The sequence below is a fragment of the Strigops habroptila genome, chromosome 1, assembly GCF_004027225.2.
Source record: "Strigops habroptila isolate Jane chromosome 1, bStrHab1.2.pri, whole genome shotgun sequence".
In the NCBI taxonomy this organism is placed as follows: Eukaryota; Metazoa; Chordata; class Aves; order Psittaciformes; family Psittacidae; genus Strigops; species Strigops habroptila.
The window spans coordinates 33,594,485-33,612,753 of NC_044277.2; the positions used below are offsets into that span (position 1 = coordinate 33,594,485).

At 37.6% G+C, this 18,269-nt stretch overlaps 1 protein-coding gene and 1 long non-coding RNA gene across 2 annotated transcripts; both read left to right on the forward strand.

Annotated features, from left to right (window-relative positions):
• The first annotated feature begins 2,313 nt into the window (after positions 1 to 2,313).
• Positions 2,314 to 17,881, forward strand: LACTB2 (lactamase beta 2). The gene is made up of 7 exons (XM_030479623.1): positions 2,314 to 2,536; positions 3,039 to 3,202; positions 4,470 to 4,593; positions 6,837 to 7,015; positions 11,130 to 11,278; positions 12,717 to 12,798; positions 15,409 to 17,881. The coding sequence occupies exons 1-7, from the start codon at positions 2,415 to 2,417 to the stop codon at positions 15,450 to 15,452; spliced, it is 864 nt and encodes a 287-aa protein (XP_030335483.1). The 5' UTR covers positions 2,314 to 2,414; the 3' UTR covers positions 15,453 to 17,881.
• Positions 7,030 to 10,793, forward strand: LOC115605358. The gene is made up of 2 exons (XR_003990574.1): positions 7,030 to 8,689; positions 8,787 to 10,793. It is a non-coding gene; the product is annotated as an uncharacterized LOC115605358 (long non-coding RNA).
• Positions 17,882 to 18,269: the final 388 nt, after the last annotated feature.

Genomic DNA, 18,269 nt, shown 5'->3' on the forward strand with positions numbered 1-18,269 from the left:
CTGGAATATTGTCTATAGAGGTGTCTTGCCTACTTCTGCAGCATACCTGCACAAAAAAGGGCTTCTTTCCTTTGACCTGAAACATCCTTTCTGTTATCTGCAGCTCATGCTTTGATGAGCTTGCAAATAAGAAGTATATGTAATGGGTTTATGTAAATAAGTAAAATTTTGATCTATCATCAGATAAATCAAAGAAATTGGCTTGAAGGCCTAAATACAGAATGGCCCTTAACTGTACTGTGGCACAGTTTCTGTTTGTGGCTTTTATGATGCCTGCAATTAACAGCTGCAACTGAAGTCCATGCCCAGGAGTAGATTTTTTTAATTGCTGCATAATACAGGCCTGCAACCTACACTGCCAGCAGGCCTCTTGTGCATCACAAGGCAAACTCTTTGGCTCAATGGGTACCCACAAGGTAATGAATACTGTTTTTGTAGCTGAAGAACCAGCTAGCACTATAAGTGTACTAACTATAGCTAAATTAGCACTGATGAAACAGCCTAGAGGCAAGCCCCAATCCCAGTTGGCCCCTGGACAGTGAAGAAGACAGTCAGCACTGCTGTCTGACCAAGCAGCTGAAAGGCACCATTTGTTCTCTGATTTTGGAGGCCAGCTGAAAATCTGGAGTTGGGAGTCAACACTAGCAAGTAAGGCATGGCTAGGCAGGTAGCAGGGCCTGCCTCAGAGCTGCCTCCTTGCCTTGTGCCATCCCCTGCCTCGCACTGCCCAGGAACCGAACGCATTAGGTGGATCTGTAGCTCATCTCCCAGCATGTACTGCTGGCATTACCTGCCCACATTACCATTTAAGCAGACCAGAAAATTTAAACTTTGAAGTTTCATGGAGATACAAAGTCCTGTTGAAGCCACAAAGTTTTGTTTTTCAGTTACACGCTGTACTCTGAGTTGGTTGTCTAACAAGTCTTTCTGAAGCTTGTCTATCAAGATCATGTTTGGGAATTTCTGCCCCTTCAGAAGGCAGTGGGAATCTGTTCTGTTTGCCCAGGCAAATCCTAGGAATGGCCCCAGATGCCATGTAAGGGTTGCAACTCTATTTTCATATAATGAAAAACCATTTAAGCAAAAAATATGCTATCACCAAACACTTTTATGTGCTTTGTATTGCTATGATCACCTTATAAATTTACATTTATTTGTTACAGGTAATATATAGGATCTTATATAGGTATAAAACAATCAGATAATATTTGAAAGTCTAATATTGGTAAAGTTGCCCACAGGAATATTACCTGCTCTGATTTCAGGTTAAATTATCTTTATTCTTCATTTGCAGGTACTTTAAGGAGAGAACAAGTCTGCTCTAATTTCTCTAACAATGTCAGTTGAAATGCAATTAACCAGGGGTTTCAGAGGGGACACTGCAAAGCTAAAAAGGTGAATTTACCTTTTTTGCAGGCTTTAGAATGAACGCCGTTTGCAAATACAGTATTACTATTTGGATGACATTAACAAAATTTCACAAAGTCGCAGAATGGTTGAGGTGGGAAGGGACCTCTGGAGATGATCTGGTCCAACCCCTCTGCTAAGCAGGACCACACAAAGCCAGTTACCCAGGACCATGTCCAGACGGCTTTTGAACATCTCCAAGGATGGAGACTCCACAACCTCTCTGGGCAACCAGTGCCAGTGCTCGGTCACCCTCACAGTGAAAAAGTGGTTCCTGATTTTCAGAGGGAACATCCTGTGTTTCAGATTGCGCCCATTGCCTCTGGTCCTGCCACTGGGCCCTGTGAGAAGACCAGAGACAATGGTCCTGTGACAGAGCTTGACTCAATCTTCTATGCATCGTCCCTTCAGGTATTTATATACATTTATGAGATCCCTCCTGAGCCTCCCCATCTCCAGGCTGGACAGTCCCAGCTCTCTCAGCCTTTCCTCACAGAAGAGATGTCCAGCCCTTTAGTGCCCTTTCACTGGAACACCCTCCAGCAGCTCCCCATTTTTCCTTAAAATGATGAAACCTGGATAGCTCTTACATGACATACAGGAGCATATATAGCTCCTATATATGCTGTTAAGCGGGAATGTTCTCAGAATATACAGAAGACGCAGCTGTCACCACAATAAATTCCTCCGGCTTTAGGAAGAAGTCAGCAGAGCCCGGACCTGCCTCTCACAAGGCAGCAGCGAGGCACCAACCCGCCAAAGGAGAACATCGCCTTTATTCCACCGAATTACCACAGTGTTTGAGGTGTTTCTTGCGGCCGCATTTAATCGAAAACGACCGTGAGAAGCCGCCCCCAACCGGGCGGAAGGTCCCGCGTACGGCGCCGAGAGGCGGAGCAGGGGAAGTAGTGGCTTCCGTCTTCCCGCCCTCGGTGTCGGTGTGAGCGGAGCCGGGAGCAGGGCGGCGGGGAAGGGGGAAGGTTTATTTGCGGGGTGCAGTTGCAGAGATGGTGTCGCTGCTGCCGCGCATCGAGCGGCTCTCGTCGCGGGTGGTGCGGGTACTGGGCTGCAATCCGGGGCCCATGACTCTGCAGGGCACCAACACCTACCTGGTGGGCACCGGGTCCAGGTAACGACCCTGCTCGGGGGCCCCGCTTTAGGCCTGTGCGCTGCCTCCGGTTGTTCCGAAATCTCTTAATTAGAGTAAAAAGAGAGGAGAAGAAAACAAACATTACAGCGTTAAGCCTCTGGGACCGGTTCCAGGAGGTGGTTTGTGCGGGTGGGGTGTGGATCCGCAGCCGGGCGAGGGAGTTCCGTGAGGGAAGCGGGTGGGCGCCTCGGCTCAGGCCTTGCCGGCCAGCACCGTGCTAAACGGTGGCTCCTGCGGCTTGTCCTGGAGTTGGAAATGTGTGGTCAAAGTTTATTTATTATTTATTTATTTATCTCTCTTTGTAAATTGCTGTGTCACGGGGCGGTGGAATATCAGGGAGGGAAGAGATGGTGTCTGGAATATGGAGGCATCCTTGACTGCCACATTGCTATGCAGTGTAACATTAACTGTCACATGAGCACTCTGAATTATCTCACTGTTTGAGGGTTTTTCCTCTTTTTTTTCTTTTGTCTGGGTGTAGAAGAGTCCTTATTGACACTGGGCAGCCAAATATTCCTGAATATATTGGCTGTTTAAAGCAGGCACTGTCAGAGTTCAGCATCTCAATTCAAGAAATTTTAGTGACACACTGGCATCACGATCACGTCGGTGGAATAGCTGATATCTGCGAAAACATCCCTAATGGTAGGCCAGAGATTTCGGGTATGGTTGAAATTGTTAGATACATGGTAAAGAAAAAACTTTGACTGAGTGCTTCTGTGCAAATCAGCTGGATTACTGTTCTGGAATCTCCATATAAACTACATGTAATTTCATGATACTGCTGCAGTGTATGGAATAAGAGCAATGGGTAATCTGAATATTGTAGTTGTGGCAGGTTTTCTTCAACACCTGTGCATACCTTTATAGTGAATTTTTCTTATGTGTAAACAATAAGACCCTAATTTAACATCAGCAGTTTACATGGTATTAAGAGATCAGGGAAAAACTTGATACTCGTTCCTTTCTACATTGACAGTAATGACAAATTGACCATTATTTTTGCTGTGTGAAAAAAATAAATAATGGAATCCTTGAAAAAAGAAACATGCATAACTTTGAGATTCCTTACAGCAAACCATTAGTAATTGCTGACAAATTCATAGGCCTCAGATCATGAGAGGAAAGCGGGTAGGGCAGCCTGCAGGTAAATTCTGATCTAAAAATGTCTATTTAGTGTTGATAAACAGTAAGAGAGGTTTCTGCTTTAGTATCTGGCAAAAGAATAACCAGCATGGATAATGTGGCAGTTCTTAGTGTCTTGGTCTTTGTCACAAGCTTTGTCATAGGCTTTATCACATTTTGTAAAGTTGACAGGTGCTTGTCTACAAAGCGTAGGCATTATTTAAAACAACATGGATGCCTTTGTGAGGTTTTTGGTCTTGTCAACCCATGAGCATGGTTGTAAAGACTAACAAAGGGTATAGATAACTTTCCGAGTTGCTGTCCGTAGCTGTTCCAACCAAGGCATGCATAGTTCATGTACCGGTGAGGATGGCAGACACTGAGAGAAGCTGCAGATCAAAGCTTCCATCCAGTGTTAGGCAAATGTCGAATGGTGCTTCTGTGAATCATAATACAGAATGCACAGAAATGCGTTGTCGTAGAAACTTGTGGTTTTTGGCTCTTGATGAGTCAAGAAGGAAGATTTGTAAAATATGGTAATTCTTGACATTTCTTTATTATTTAACTCGTGCTTTTTCATCTTCAAAATTGCTGCTGGTACAAAGTACAGTGTTCAGATTCGGTGGCTTTCACTATTCAGTGTTTGTGGCTCTGGAATAAGGTCACCTTGTAAACAAAGTTACTGTACAGAATTTTTTGCTTCAGGTTTTGTATTCATACTGTGTTATAATCAAGCTTTGTTAGTGACAAATTCAAAACATCATTTTCTTTGCTTTTTTTTAAATAGACTCCGAATATCGCATCAGTAAGCTTCCTCGTGTCCCTCACCGTGAAGAAAGTATAAGTGGAGGACATAAATATTTTTATCTTAAAGAGGGAGATGTGGTACGGACAGAAGGAGCCACACTCAGGTAAACACCATTTTCTGCAAGTTTGCTGAATCATGTCTTTTCTTCATAATTCTGACACATACGTGTATCCTAACTTCTAATGATTGTCAAGCCATACATCTAATCTTTTCTACATCTGGACGTGTAGACTTCCTATCATGATCTAGCAGGGTATGTTTATACTAAGAAATTGTTTTTATGAATGAGGATTATCAGGAATTAGCCTCTAGTTTTTCTTTAGCAGAGAAATTAAGAACATTTCCCTTGAAAAATATTTCCTCCAGGAAAATCAAATAGGATTTTACTTACTTTCTCATCACTCTTAGATGAGTAATTATTATTAAAATTGATACATTTGGGAAGTTTATCGTAGTCTGGATGGATTGTTTTGCATGCCTTTCTTTTTAGTTTTAAAATATTTCCCAAGAAGATACCAAAACACACTTAAAATGTTAAATCTTAAACCTTTAACCTGTCAAGTTCTCATAGGGTGCCAATTCAGGAGGGTTTCTTCCCATGCTCCCAGGGAGCATGTTGCCTGTCTTTTTAGCTTGAATCAATGTGAAGTAGAAAGCCACTCTGCCTTACACAAACACACACACTGAAAAGGTTGGACTGTTCTGTTACCACACTTCTTTCATTAACAAGGCATTAATCTTCTAAGGACAAATCATGCTTGTTTTCCTCAGTTTATATGTGAATTATATTCCACTTGTAGAAAATACCAGTTGGCTGATTGGAAGAAAAAATATAAGGCTGTATTTGACCAAAAGCATTTTATTTTGTTAGTGTGAAAAAAAAAAAAGGCAAACAAAACAAACAAGCAAGCACCTAAACAACAACATAGAGAGTATTATATTGAATATTGCAGACCGTTAGTGGCATGTTTAGACAAAATTGGTTTAGAGATGGAAAACAACTCGTTAAATTTGAATCCAAGTAGGACAGAGGTGGCACATTTTGAGGTTTGGGGTAATGCGACCCAACTTCATGCTTGGTTAAAAGCAGGTATTCCCACCTTGTTAATTCAGTAAGCACTGTAAGGATACAATTAGATCCACCACTGGTTCCAAAATAACCACTATCTGCATTGTAAATTTTGGTTAGCCACCTTCCAAGTTTTCAAAGTGTGCCAGGCGGAGTTGGGTTCTTTTTCCTTTGTTTTTTTCCATATTAGTGGTTAAGTTTCATCAGGAACTGGAGGATACCACTTCCTACTAAGGCATGATGCAGCAACCCATGAACTTGGTTTTTATGTTGCCTCTGCAGGGTATTGGCTCACCTGCTTTCTGATGAACTCAGTATTCAGTAAGAGCTGGAAGTCATTGCATCAGGTGGTGCTGTGCTTCTGGCCTCCCAGCCCTCTGCTAATGTGGCTAGGTGCTGTTTAGCATGTACACTGTTGGCCTGTACACCGTGCTTGACACCAGCTCTGTCAGTTCCTAATCACTGCTTTGATGCATCTGCCATTAACAAGAAGATTCTCATGAATTTCAGCAGCGATGTGGGTCTGAGTTGTGTTACTTTCAGCTTGAATCAACTTCATCATGAGGCCTTCTGCCTTTCAAAAGTTATAGTGTAGGGACACTACAGTACACCTCCTTAGCAGCTCGTATCAGCTGCCCATTCATCCTTTGCTTCATTCTAATGCAGTACTTATTCAAGCTGTGAGGTCCTGAATTCTTACCATTGACGTTTAATGCCCTGCACATAGAACAGCTAGAAGACCATGATTCCTTGTTGTATTTGACAGCTCCACTTTGTCACCGGGCTTTCAGGGAAAAATAAATTTTGGGAGACAGAACTTTATCTGGGTTGGATCCAGCAGTTTTTAGTTAATTTCTAAAAGAATTGGCAACATCGTCCTTACCTTCTTTTGCTAAATGCAAGGTGTATGTCAAGAACTTCACACATTTCAATCTGGAAATGACATGTCAATTTTTCTTTTTTAAAGCTTCAGAGTAAAGCCCTTTATAACACAAATTCTACATGGCTAGCCAGCTCCCTTAATGCACTTTTATTATGATGTGTCACGCAACTAAAAGTGGGTTTGAGATATATTCTGCATGGTATAAGAAAATAGGCTGGGATTAGACAAAGCAATACCCTGTTTCCATTGACATTTCAGCCTTTTTTGGTCTATTTTTTTTCTGTTTGTGGGCTACTCTAAATGTATAATTTTATTATTTGTTTCTAGCTTCTGAAAATAAAGCATATATGCTGTATGAAAAGCCTTATGCTTTTTGTTGTTGTTCTTTTAACAGAGTTTTATATACGCCTGGACACACTGATGATCATATGGCTTTACATCTAGAAGAAGAAAATGCTGTGTTTTCTGGTGACTGTATTTTAGGGGAAGGAACAACAGTAATTGAAGACCTGCATGATTACATGAAAACTTTGGAAAGGTTGTTACAAATGAAACCAGATTTAATATATCCAGGTAAGTGGTTCTATTTATAACTGCTCTGTTTTACTATATATTTTTTAACTATAGCCTCTAAGAATCTGAGAACTCTTATTGTAAGCAAACACCATTCCTAATCTAACAATTCAAGTTCATTACTTAATATATGTCCAGTGCCAAGAAGACTTTATGGCATCGTGGTTTGCAAGACTTGAGAATTTTTCAGTAGTAGGTATCTTTTCTTCCCAAGATTTCTCTATTTGAGGGTGAATCTTGTGCTTCTGTGCCCAGAGCATACAGAGGCCAGAATCACTGTCGGAGTCATACAGCAAATCTGGGTTTCTGCTATTACTCTGTCTGTACGCTTTAATGTATCCTGGCAGAAAAAGTAATAGTTGTTCTTTTGGTCCTTTGCATCCCCACACACGCTGACAATGTGAGTAACTTAGGAACGTTTTTGGAGAGAGATGTCTTGTCTTTTGCAGCACTGATTAATCACAAATTTATCTTGGAAAGCTGCAGAACTGTCAAATGGATGTCTTATTTAATGACTTAGCTTAAATTTGAACAAGAGCCAAGAGGCCAAACACCATGTTCTAAAAATGTCACCGATTCATTTATTCTGTGACTTTGCTTTCATTTTTTTCCTCTATCTCCCCCAAACCTTGGGAATGCATTTACTTTTCAAATAAACCACATGTCTATTTGGCAAGACTGGATTTTAAGAAATCATTATGTGACTAAGGTTTAAGCTCCTCATTCGCTTTTTCAGAAATCTCAGGATTTCTTCTGACTTTTTCTGTTTCATCTTCTTCCACTTGTCATTCTGAGCAACTGTGTCTACATTCTCAGTTCTGTCTTCCTCCATTAACCATCTGTGTTTAGCTCTACATAACCAAATCTCTTTTGTGTTCATTCTTAAAATATGCTTCTTTGAAGTAGCTGTTCTTTAAGTGCTTTAAGGTCTTACCATAAAAATGCTATTTAAGAAAAATATCATTATAGATGTTTCATGGATGTGGAAGCTGACATAGACAGAAAGAGTGACTTGCTCACAGTAATTTACTACTGGTAAAATTAATGATATTTTAGCCTCCAGAATCTCAATCTATTGAGCAGTTGAATGTTCTACTTTCCTTCTTTAATACCTTCAAAACACAGTATGTTCCTCTAATTTTCTGCCTTCCAAAACTCCATACATGCCAAATTCAATTTTATCTGTTGTATTTTACTCTCTCCTTAATCATTATTTATCTAGACTCTACGTTGACCAAGGTTGAACATTTGTGCCTTTTATTTGTAACTTTTCGCTACACTGTTGTAAGTATGTTCATGCTGTACTTGCAGTAAGAAAGCCAGTGGGATATTAGGCATTTTCAGTGATGAGTAGCTAAGTATTGAGATAGATAGTTTGGAACTAACTTTATTTTTTTATCCATGCATCATAAAATGTATGTGCGTTTGTGTAAACAATAGCTATTGCCCCATCAGAACAATTGTTTAAATTAGTGGTATGTACTACAGTAACATGGTAACTAGAAGGTAGTTTGCTTTACCAGTACATTCTGCATAAGCTCAGTACTTTGACTTTGTTGCAGTTTTAGGTCTTCATAATTCTTGAACTGTTTCTCTACATGCTCTAGCACTCACATTGCAGCCTCAGATGTAGGAGAGCATGAATTTCTGTAACAAGCTGACTGCTGGCTACCCGTTAATAGCTGAATTCTGCCTTCCCCTTCCACGTTTCTTTTTTTGATTTAATGTGGAAATGAATTCAGGCATAATGCTTGTGACAGTCTATTTACAGCCGATAGTTGATGAGAATCCTTTGGACCAGAAAAGGGCTTTTTAGTCAGCAGAGGGCTCCCCATCCTGTAATAAATGATGTTGCTTGATAATACAGAAAAAAAACATACTGGAGTTAGGAAATCTGGGTGAGGTTTCATGAGCCGATTATTTTCTTCAAATTCATCCTTTGTGCTTTAATGTACTGTAAAGTAAGAGAGTCTGTATTGCTTCGTAGGGTGTTACGAGAATAAAAATTTACTGTTTCTGATCATCTGGGCTATACAGAAGTCTGAAATAATAAGAAGTGGCCGGATACGAAATCTGAATTACTGGAAAGACAGTCGATTTTGACGTCTGTTTCACATGCTCAGAAACATTTTACATTTATGCAGATATTTGTTTATTGGTGAAGTTAACTATGTTGCTGTCCCTGAAAAATTACGGATGGGAAAGATCCACATCTGGATTTAGTTCTAAGCTTTCTGACATCATTTTAATGTATGTATATGCATACACATTTGCTGTAATGGATATGAAATGCCTTTAACTTTGGAAAATGTGGGTTCCATTCCATTGGTCAATTAAATCGACATTGGTCAATTAATTGACATTGGTCAATTAAATCACTTAGAAGAGCAGGGACTGGTTTTAAGATTGTCCTGTGATTCCATGCCTTAATTTTGAATACTTTAATGTGACTTCTGTCATTAGAGGATGAAAAAGGAATGGACAGTTACCATTATAGTGTCTTTATATCTTGATGTATTTTTTCTAAATTTAAACTTTTGGTTTTATAAATGGTAACATATTTACTAGAGATAATGTCATATTTGTAATTTATGTTGTAAGTAACAATAGCTTCAAATTAAGTATCTTTGAAATCATTAAATATATGTGTATATGAGATTACAGTTTTATATTCACATGTTCATATTTGTCATTTATAATACTACCTTTACACAAGGTAAGCTTCAGTGTACATTTTGTCATTTCAAAACTGTTGAAGTGAGTGTATAAGTGAATATATGCATAAATATTTTGACTTGTGAAGAAGAGATTCCTTTGACACTTCATTTCACGGATATTCAAACCATGAAAAATTGGTTGCTCTTTTTCTATACACTGCTTGTCCTCAGGCAAAATAAGCTCTAATTTTAAAACCTTAAAACTAAAACCCCATGTAGTCAGTTAACCCAAAAGCACAAGTAAAGAATATGGTTTTTTGAAAATAGTCAGCCTCAGAAGAAACTGATTTGGATGATAGCAGAAAACTTCTAAAAGAAAGTTATGGTTTTTTAAAGTAGTTTCTGTTCTATCCTTTTTATAAATTACTTGGAGTTTATACTGGCAAAGCTGGAATTTGCCGCTGCTACTTCAGGTGAGGTACACAGGTAAAGAAATAGAAAACCTTGCTATAAAAAGCATGTGACAAATATTCATGCAAGTAAATTTCTCCATAGGTAAAACATTAAGTTTAATTTCTATGCATGTAACTCTCAATGTCTGAAAAATATTTAATCTGTCATTTTAGTGTATCATGAGGCAGCATTTGATCTTTCCACAAAGATTAGTCCTTTACCAATTAAGCCTTTTACTAGTTTGAATCAAAGACCTTTCAGTCAGTTGAACGTTTCTGATCTGCCGCAATAAAAACATGTATTTTGTTTATTAACCAGCCAGACATAAAATGATCCACATACAACCTTGCTTGTGCATTGCTTATTCCTGCCCTGACACATTCCAGCTGGCTCACTGATTTGTCTTCTACTAATTTTTTTGATCAGACTTACAAAAGTATGTTTTTAAGGGAATAAAGTATAGTGTGTGAGTCAGTTTTGAAGATCTGTCGCGGAAAATTTATGTGTTGCAATTAAAATTTACTTCTCTCGCCTTTGTGTTCGCTAGATAGCCCCAACAGCACAATAGTAGATGAGTCCTTTGTCTCACCACTACTGTTGAAAGACCAGCATTAGTTAAAATCATCAGTATCAATATCCTTTGGGGACAGTGGTACAGGCAGAGGTAATACAAAATCTCTTCAGCAGTGAGCTCCTTTCCTGAACTCCTTTCCTTTTTTCTTTTTTTTTTTTTTAATAGCCTAATCTTCCCTTGATCCTAAGTTTTCCTTTCCGTCTTAGCACATTGCAACTGAGGACTGTGATGCAGACATCCAAACTTAATTTTCACCTATTTATATGCCAAAAAAAAAAGGGTACTCTGACAGGGTGGTACATACAGGTGCTGCTCCTTTCTTATGACTTTTAAGTCTACCAGAGTTTACATACGAATGATTCAGTTATTCAATAACATACTTAATTCCAAATGTAAGTAAGAGTGCTCTGTTATGTGTGTTTTGATTTAGGTCATGGCCCAGTAGTACGTGATGCAAATACTAGAATCCAAGGCTACATTTCTCACCGAATTGCACGTGAACAGCAAATTCTGAATGTTTTCCAGCAGAATGTTGGAAAATCATATACATCCTCAGAGCTTGTGAAGATAGTATACAAGGTAATTGTTGATTAGAAGTTTTTAGATCAAACTAAAGAAAATAGAAGTTATGTTCATAAAATGGTATGTAACAGTTTAAGTATTTGAGTGAAGACCTGCTGAACCCAGGACAATGGTCCTAAGCATAGTTTCATAGGACCAAGCAAAAATAAAGTTGTAGTGCTCAGTTCTAAGTGAGAAGTAAGAGATGACTGTTAATTGTTATTTGTCAAGGTGGTTTTAGTTTCCTGAAAGATTGGTTAAAACTTCTAGTTTCTGATTTATCAGTTTGCAGGAGGGTGCAGATGCGCTGCAGTTGCACAGAGATGGATATTGCACTCAGAAGTTGGGTAGCCTGTGCGTGTCATTAGACATGTCTAAGAGGAATTTTTTTCAGTGCTTCATTATTCTTCATGTAACCTCAGTAATTTGTACCTGTGGTACGAGGGTTAGTCCTCCTAGCAAGTAGAGATAAAAGAGATGAAGCATTTGCTTTGAAGGAAGATGTTAAAGTTGCCAATGGCTGTGGTTTGTGAACAGGTCTGAAACAGTTTCACAGCTCATTTTTCATGGTTATGCTGATGCTCAGTTTCCAAAAGAATGACTACATCACCTTGGAAAGTTTTGTGATGCTGATGTACTGTGGCTGTTTAGCTCCTGCAGTTTCCCTGCCTGAACAAATACAGTTTTTAAGTATACAGCTGTTCACATGTTTCTGTAAATCACAAACCACTTGTCCTGTCACTATATGATAGAATTCTGTCAGTCCTACTAAAGCGTTCACATTTTTTAAAGAAGTGTAATCTTTCAGAGTTTTTTTAAGATTCACAATTTACTGAGCTAGTTTGCTAATGAATTTTTCTGCCAGACTCTTTATTTGGAGAACTTTTTAATTTTAAAAAAGCTGGCTTTACTTTTAAGGTGATAGAGCTGGAGAGGATGATGTTGAGAAATGTTTTTGGGTTTTACCTAATGAGCATTGGAAAACATTAAGAGACATTTTGTCCTTCTGAAGTTGTATTTTTAAATTGTTTACTCATTTACAGATATTAATTACTAAAGGATATTTAAACCCATGCAAATATTGTCATGGAATAGAAGGGATAAGTATCAGTGGACAAATGCATCTTTAAAGTTGTCTTTAAAAATGCTCAGCTACGCTGACAACCTGGTGCAAACCAAGCTTACAAAAGCAGTTTTCTCAGCATTGGCCAACCTTTGCGTAGTACAGATGGATAATGCAAAACATGAGCAAAGCAAACAGAAGTGTGTTATTAGGCTACTAGTTTAACTGCTGTAAAATTGATTTACTCATTTCAGTTTGTTGTCATTATATAACTGAGTACTCAACAATTCAGAAGAGGAAAATCTATATTAATAAACTACAAGTTCCATATATTGAAAAAATAATTGGGAGATATTTAAACAAATAGAGAATGCCTATTTGTGTTCCCCTTAGGAGATCCCTGAAAATTTACTTGGAGCAGCAGAAAGTAACCTCCTAGTCCACTTGAAGAAGTTGGAGAAAGAAGGAAAAGTGTGTAAGTTGTGGATGGAGGGTGGAAGGAGCATCATTTTCATTTTGATTTTCTGTATGCTGTTTCTCATCATATTTTAGTGCATTATTTCAACCTGCAATTAGTTGCAGTAGCTGTCCTTCAGACAATTTGAAGTAGAATTATATACAAAATACATATACAACATATACAATTATATACTGCAATGCATATACCTCTAATTTTTATGTAAGACATACCATGGAATACGTTCCTCTAATGCTAGTGTTTGAACCTTGTGTATTTGCTGAAATTCCTACCTAAATGTGCATGCATATAGCATTTGATGGGATTACATTTTACATTTCTGCCTTACCTAAACGTGTATGTTTGTGTTCTAGAGATGGTTAAAATCACATAGGGTAAGTTTTTACAATTTCTGGTTAGTGCAGTACTGAAGTTGAGCAACTATATTTAGTTTGCTGTTTCTACATTGTGCTTTTACAAGGTGAAATATTCTATTTCTGTAATAGCATACACATGTGGAAACATTATTCAGCCAGAAGCTAAAGAAGATACTTCTTTCTGTACATTATGTAACTGCACCCAGGACTGTCTACATATAAGTAAAGAATTACACAAATATTTACAACTGTTTCACATTTTCAGCATTTACCAACCTGAATAACATGAAACTAGGGTATTTCTTCCAGCTTAGGCCTTCTGTTTATTTTAATAATAAATCAGCTACTAGGTGCTAATTGTTTGAACAGTTGAGACTTAATATTTGTAATAATGACCTTGTTATTCAAAGAAGATAGACTAGAGTTACACAAAGACAGTCACTACTGAAGTTCAAAAAATTATGTCCTTATGCCATGAAAGCTTACCAGCATGATACTTATGGCACCAGCGCTTGAATGTGATCTCAATTCTTGGATATTAACATACATTATTGACCTACATATTTCTCCAGTTTGGTTCCATGAGATTCCTCTGGGCCATCAGAGGCTGTTGACTATTTATCCTTTCCTTTCGCTGCCAAAGTAGCTTAAGCAACAGCATTTTCTGTTTAGATGAAGTAGTGGGTAAATTAACTTCCTCTTTAAGGCAGACTTGCAGTCCTTCCTACAAAAGAGTCTGTGTATGCATCTTAAATGTCCAAGAATTAATTTGCTTGAGTGAGATAGTGACTTTCATCTCTTAAGCCAGAGTGGGTTTTTTTGGTTGGGTTTGGGTTTTTTTGTTGTTTGTTTTCAAAAAAAGCACCCTTTTCATGCTTACCAGACAAAAAAAAAAAAAAGAAAAAGCTGTTTTCCTCAGAAATCACGTTAGAATTTTGAAGAGCCAGCAGATGCGGAGCTTCAGTTAGATATCTGTTCCCCTAGCTGCAACTGTTTGCAGTTACTAGGAAGTTTAAGTAACTAGAGGAAGAATAGTTGTGAGTCTTGTACTGCAGTTGGAGGTCCTTGATTCAGCTGCATGCTCCTGCTTTCCACAAAGCATAGGTGCCCTTTAGCGTTTTTTGGTTTGGTTTGGTTTTTAATCTTCAATTTCTGCTCACAGAGAAGGTGGAAAACAATCTTATCAGAACACTTGGGGTTTTTCTGTGCTGATCTCTGCAGTGTGGAAACAGTTGCTAAATTTTTAAATACAAAAATATCTTAGACCCAGATCTCTGATAAGCACGTAACATCATGTGACCTTTGTCGGTTTTTCTGTTCAAATTAAGGACATCTGTTAAGGGAGGTTGATTCTGTTGGTTCTGAGCGTGTAGCATACAAATGCTTGTGTACTCATGGTACTTACTAATTTGGCTTTGATATGATGTCCTTTCCACACAGTCTGAGATGCAGTATTTCAGGTTTTGTTCTCACTATGGAAGACTTGAGTTGCAGTCATAACACTGTCTGCTTAATTTTCACAAAGCATTTTTCCAAAGCAGCATGTTGTCACTATTGATAATGAATATGACAGGCATATTACAACATTACAAGAGAGTTACTCAATGCAAATTATGGCCATATGCTGTCTGCTGCAGTCATTAATTCACCACTTCATTGTAGGGATTGCAGTTTATGTCGGTACCTAACTTTTATGCTTTCACTTAGGAATGATACTGCCTTTACAGATTTGCTTTTCCCACTTAAAACAGAAAAATAATGCCTTGTGTAGAGGAGCATGGTACAGTAGGTGCATGTAAGCTTTCTTCTATGTTTTGATACAAATATCTTGGTCATTGTTACACATTTTTAGAACACAGTTGATAAAAATAATTTGACTGTTCTTAATTTAGCAGCACAAGGTTTTTTTCTCTTAAGCTCATAAACTTCAGAAAAGGCAAGAAGTGCTCTGCTACCTCAAATTTCTTAGTATCTAGAAATATTAATGTTCTGAACTTTAAATAACTGTAGGTTTATTAAACCCTTTTTTATTATTTTTTATATTGTTAGGTTACATTGTGAAACAGTGAATGTTTATCACCTTGCATTAAAACTCAACACTGGCCTGGGAGAAAGTGTTCCAATAGTTTTAATGAAAACGACATGTATAGACATACATATGCATGTACAGGTGAAGTCTAAGATAGTCTAATGTTTATATATAGTGTCTAAATGTTAGTTTGCAACTAATTTGGCCTTTTTTTCTTAACAGTACATGAGGGCTCTCCCAACCTCAGATGGAAAAACAATTTATAAGTTACACAAGATTGCTCAAGAATATTTTAAATCTGCACAGTTGCTGCATGAAAAAATAAAATTATGAGCCCAGACAACAAGCAAAATCACAACTAATTCTTCCTTTTTTTTCTTTTTTTTTTAAATTCTAACAAATGTAAAGCATCTAACAGTCAGTTAATGGTTTGCATATTATTATTTTGGGAATTTTAAAAATAACCTGGTAGATACTGAGTTAATAAAATAGAATGAGAGCAAAGAGCTGAATGTTACCTCTGTTATAAAAGAAGCAGCATTATCATCAGTGGCGGAAGACAAATAGCAAGGTCTTAAAAACTGAATATTACAATATTATAAATGTAATGAATCAGATATATTAAAAATCTCTAGTAAAAAGAATAGAAAAGATGTTATTCTGAATCTGTTCTCATTTGCTTGTGCTTTTCAAAAACTGATTTTCTAATAAGCTATCTGTACATTCTAAAAACCAAGTTATTTTTGTTAACAAATGTAAATACTGGGGTTTATATTCCTTTTCTGATTTAGCTGCCTGTGCACATATTTGCTGGTTGCTCACTGCAGTAGGTTTGAAAAAAAACACTGAAAGTAATTCCACACTTCTCTGTTTTCTGGTGGAAACACCACTTCTATGGAATTCATTCAAAGGATTCATTAATTTTTACTGATCAATGTCAAAAAACACAGAGTTGAAGCAGACTTTTAAATTCTTTATAAGACTCTGCAAGAATGTAATTCAAAAGCTGTATAAATTGAGATGTATATGCACCATATAAAGTTAAGTTTGTCTATTGCTCTCTAACTAGCAGCTTCAAGTTTTGCTGTTAAATCCATTTAAACTACAAATATTTTAACAAAAGGTTGTATTTGATTGTAAGATACTGTATAATGTATTAAAATACAATGAAGATTAATTTAAACTGCAAGTTCAGTTCTCTGTGTAGCTTAAACTTTCAGAGGTGTATAAATATTTGCATTACTTTGTATTCAAACGTGTGTGAAGTTTTTATGATACATACACATCTTTTAATGCTAGCTCAACCTTAGGAAAAGCAAAACTAAAAAATACTCAAACAAGCAAAAAAACACCAACAAAAAATACAGATATGGTGTGTTTGAAAGCACCAGTGACAATTATATGTCCTTGAAAATCCTTGAAAACCTTTCACCATTCAATCCTGTACCCTGGTCTGTCAAACATGCATATGGTTGCATATTTAAGGCATGTCTTAATTATTATCATTATTTTATGAATTTGATGGCATTTATGCTGATCAGCTGAGCCAAATCCAAAACACAGATACTCCCAGGAACAGCAATCTAGAACTGAAATCATAATCTGAAGTAGTAACCAGACTGAGGCTACTCAGTCCTCCCCTGAGGAGGGGAAATAATAACTTTCTGCTCTATAAAATTAGGCTTTTTGCAAAGTTAATCGATTTGATTTTTGGTCACATCATGACTCTTGCTCCCTTTGAACTTCCTGTGCAGTGCCATTTTGGGGTGTTTTTCAGGTCTCCTGGTTTTTCCTCCTCTTGTGTTTTCTGTTTACCTTCATTTCCCATCTCGGCCACTTTTTTGTGCCCCTTCTCCCACAAACCTTACATTTTTTCAATTCCTTTTGGATTATTTCTCTCTTCATAATTACTCAGAAATTTTCACATGGACTTCTTGCCATTACTAATTGCTGTTTTCCTGTAGCCATTTCATGAATTTATAATTACCTCTTTGATTGTTAGGAATAAACATGGAATTATCACTGTGGGGTTTTTTTAAAAACTGAATTCATATGCTCTGAATGATGTCATTTTGCTTCAGGAAAACAGAAATATCCATGAAATGGCAGTTTGCTGTCATGAGATCTAAAAACCTAAGCCAGCAGGAAACTGGTGTGAAGTGGTGATGCCTCATGAACTTTCTGAGCTAATGAAGAAATTTGCTGGTAGGCACGATATCTTCTGTTTTACTGTGCTTCGTCTTTAAATACACAGAAATGGCTTTAGACTTCAGTTAAAGTACTGTTGGGACTTGCAGGCGGCAAAAAAAGCAAGAGGATACATATCAGAAAATTCCATGTTCTGCTTTGTGCTGTAGCAAACCGATGACACTCTCAAATAATGAGTGAAATTGCAGTTTAACCAGCCTTGCCATTAATGATCGTGTATGGTGTCTCTGGAATTTTAAAAGCAGAAATTGCACTAAGATGTATATACAAAAAAAGATATTTACATCAGCTGTGACATGTTGTGAAAGTCTTGGGACTCCTTGTTGATTATGAGATAATGAATCAGAAGGAGTGTTTGCTTATTTAAAAATAGAGTGGTAATGTAAGCTAAATGTCATGTATGTATAAAAATGGGGATTAGCCTTTTTACATCCCTGACATGAATACATTCATCTGTGCAGAATGCATTAAAAGTTAAGAATAAAAACAGGAGAAAGGGCAATTTCTTGCCTCATCAAGCTAAAAGGGCAAATGTCATTTGATGCATTAATATTCTCAACTGCCAGAGACCGAAGCTGGAAGAAGCACAAACTGTGTTTCCAGTCTTCTGCCAGCTAATTTGAAGATCGTGTCCTGAGAGGCAGCATCACTGATCAGCATTCAGAGAGTCATAAAATTGGAATCTCCCCTGGTGGGACTTGTGTCCATTACCCCTGGTGTTTTCCATGTGACTGACTCCCTGTAAAAAGGGAGTCTCCTTCTTGTTTGTAGCCACCCTTTAAATACTGGAACATGGTGATAAGGTCTCCCCTGAGCCTTCTCTTCTGTAGGCTGAACAAGCCCAGCTCCCTCAGCCTTTCCTCATGCAGCTTCCC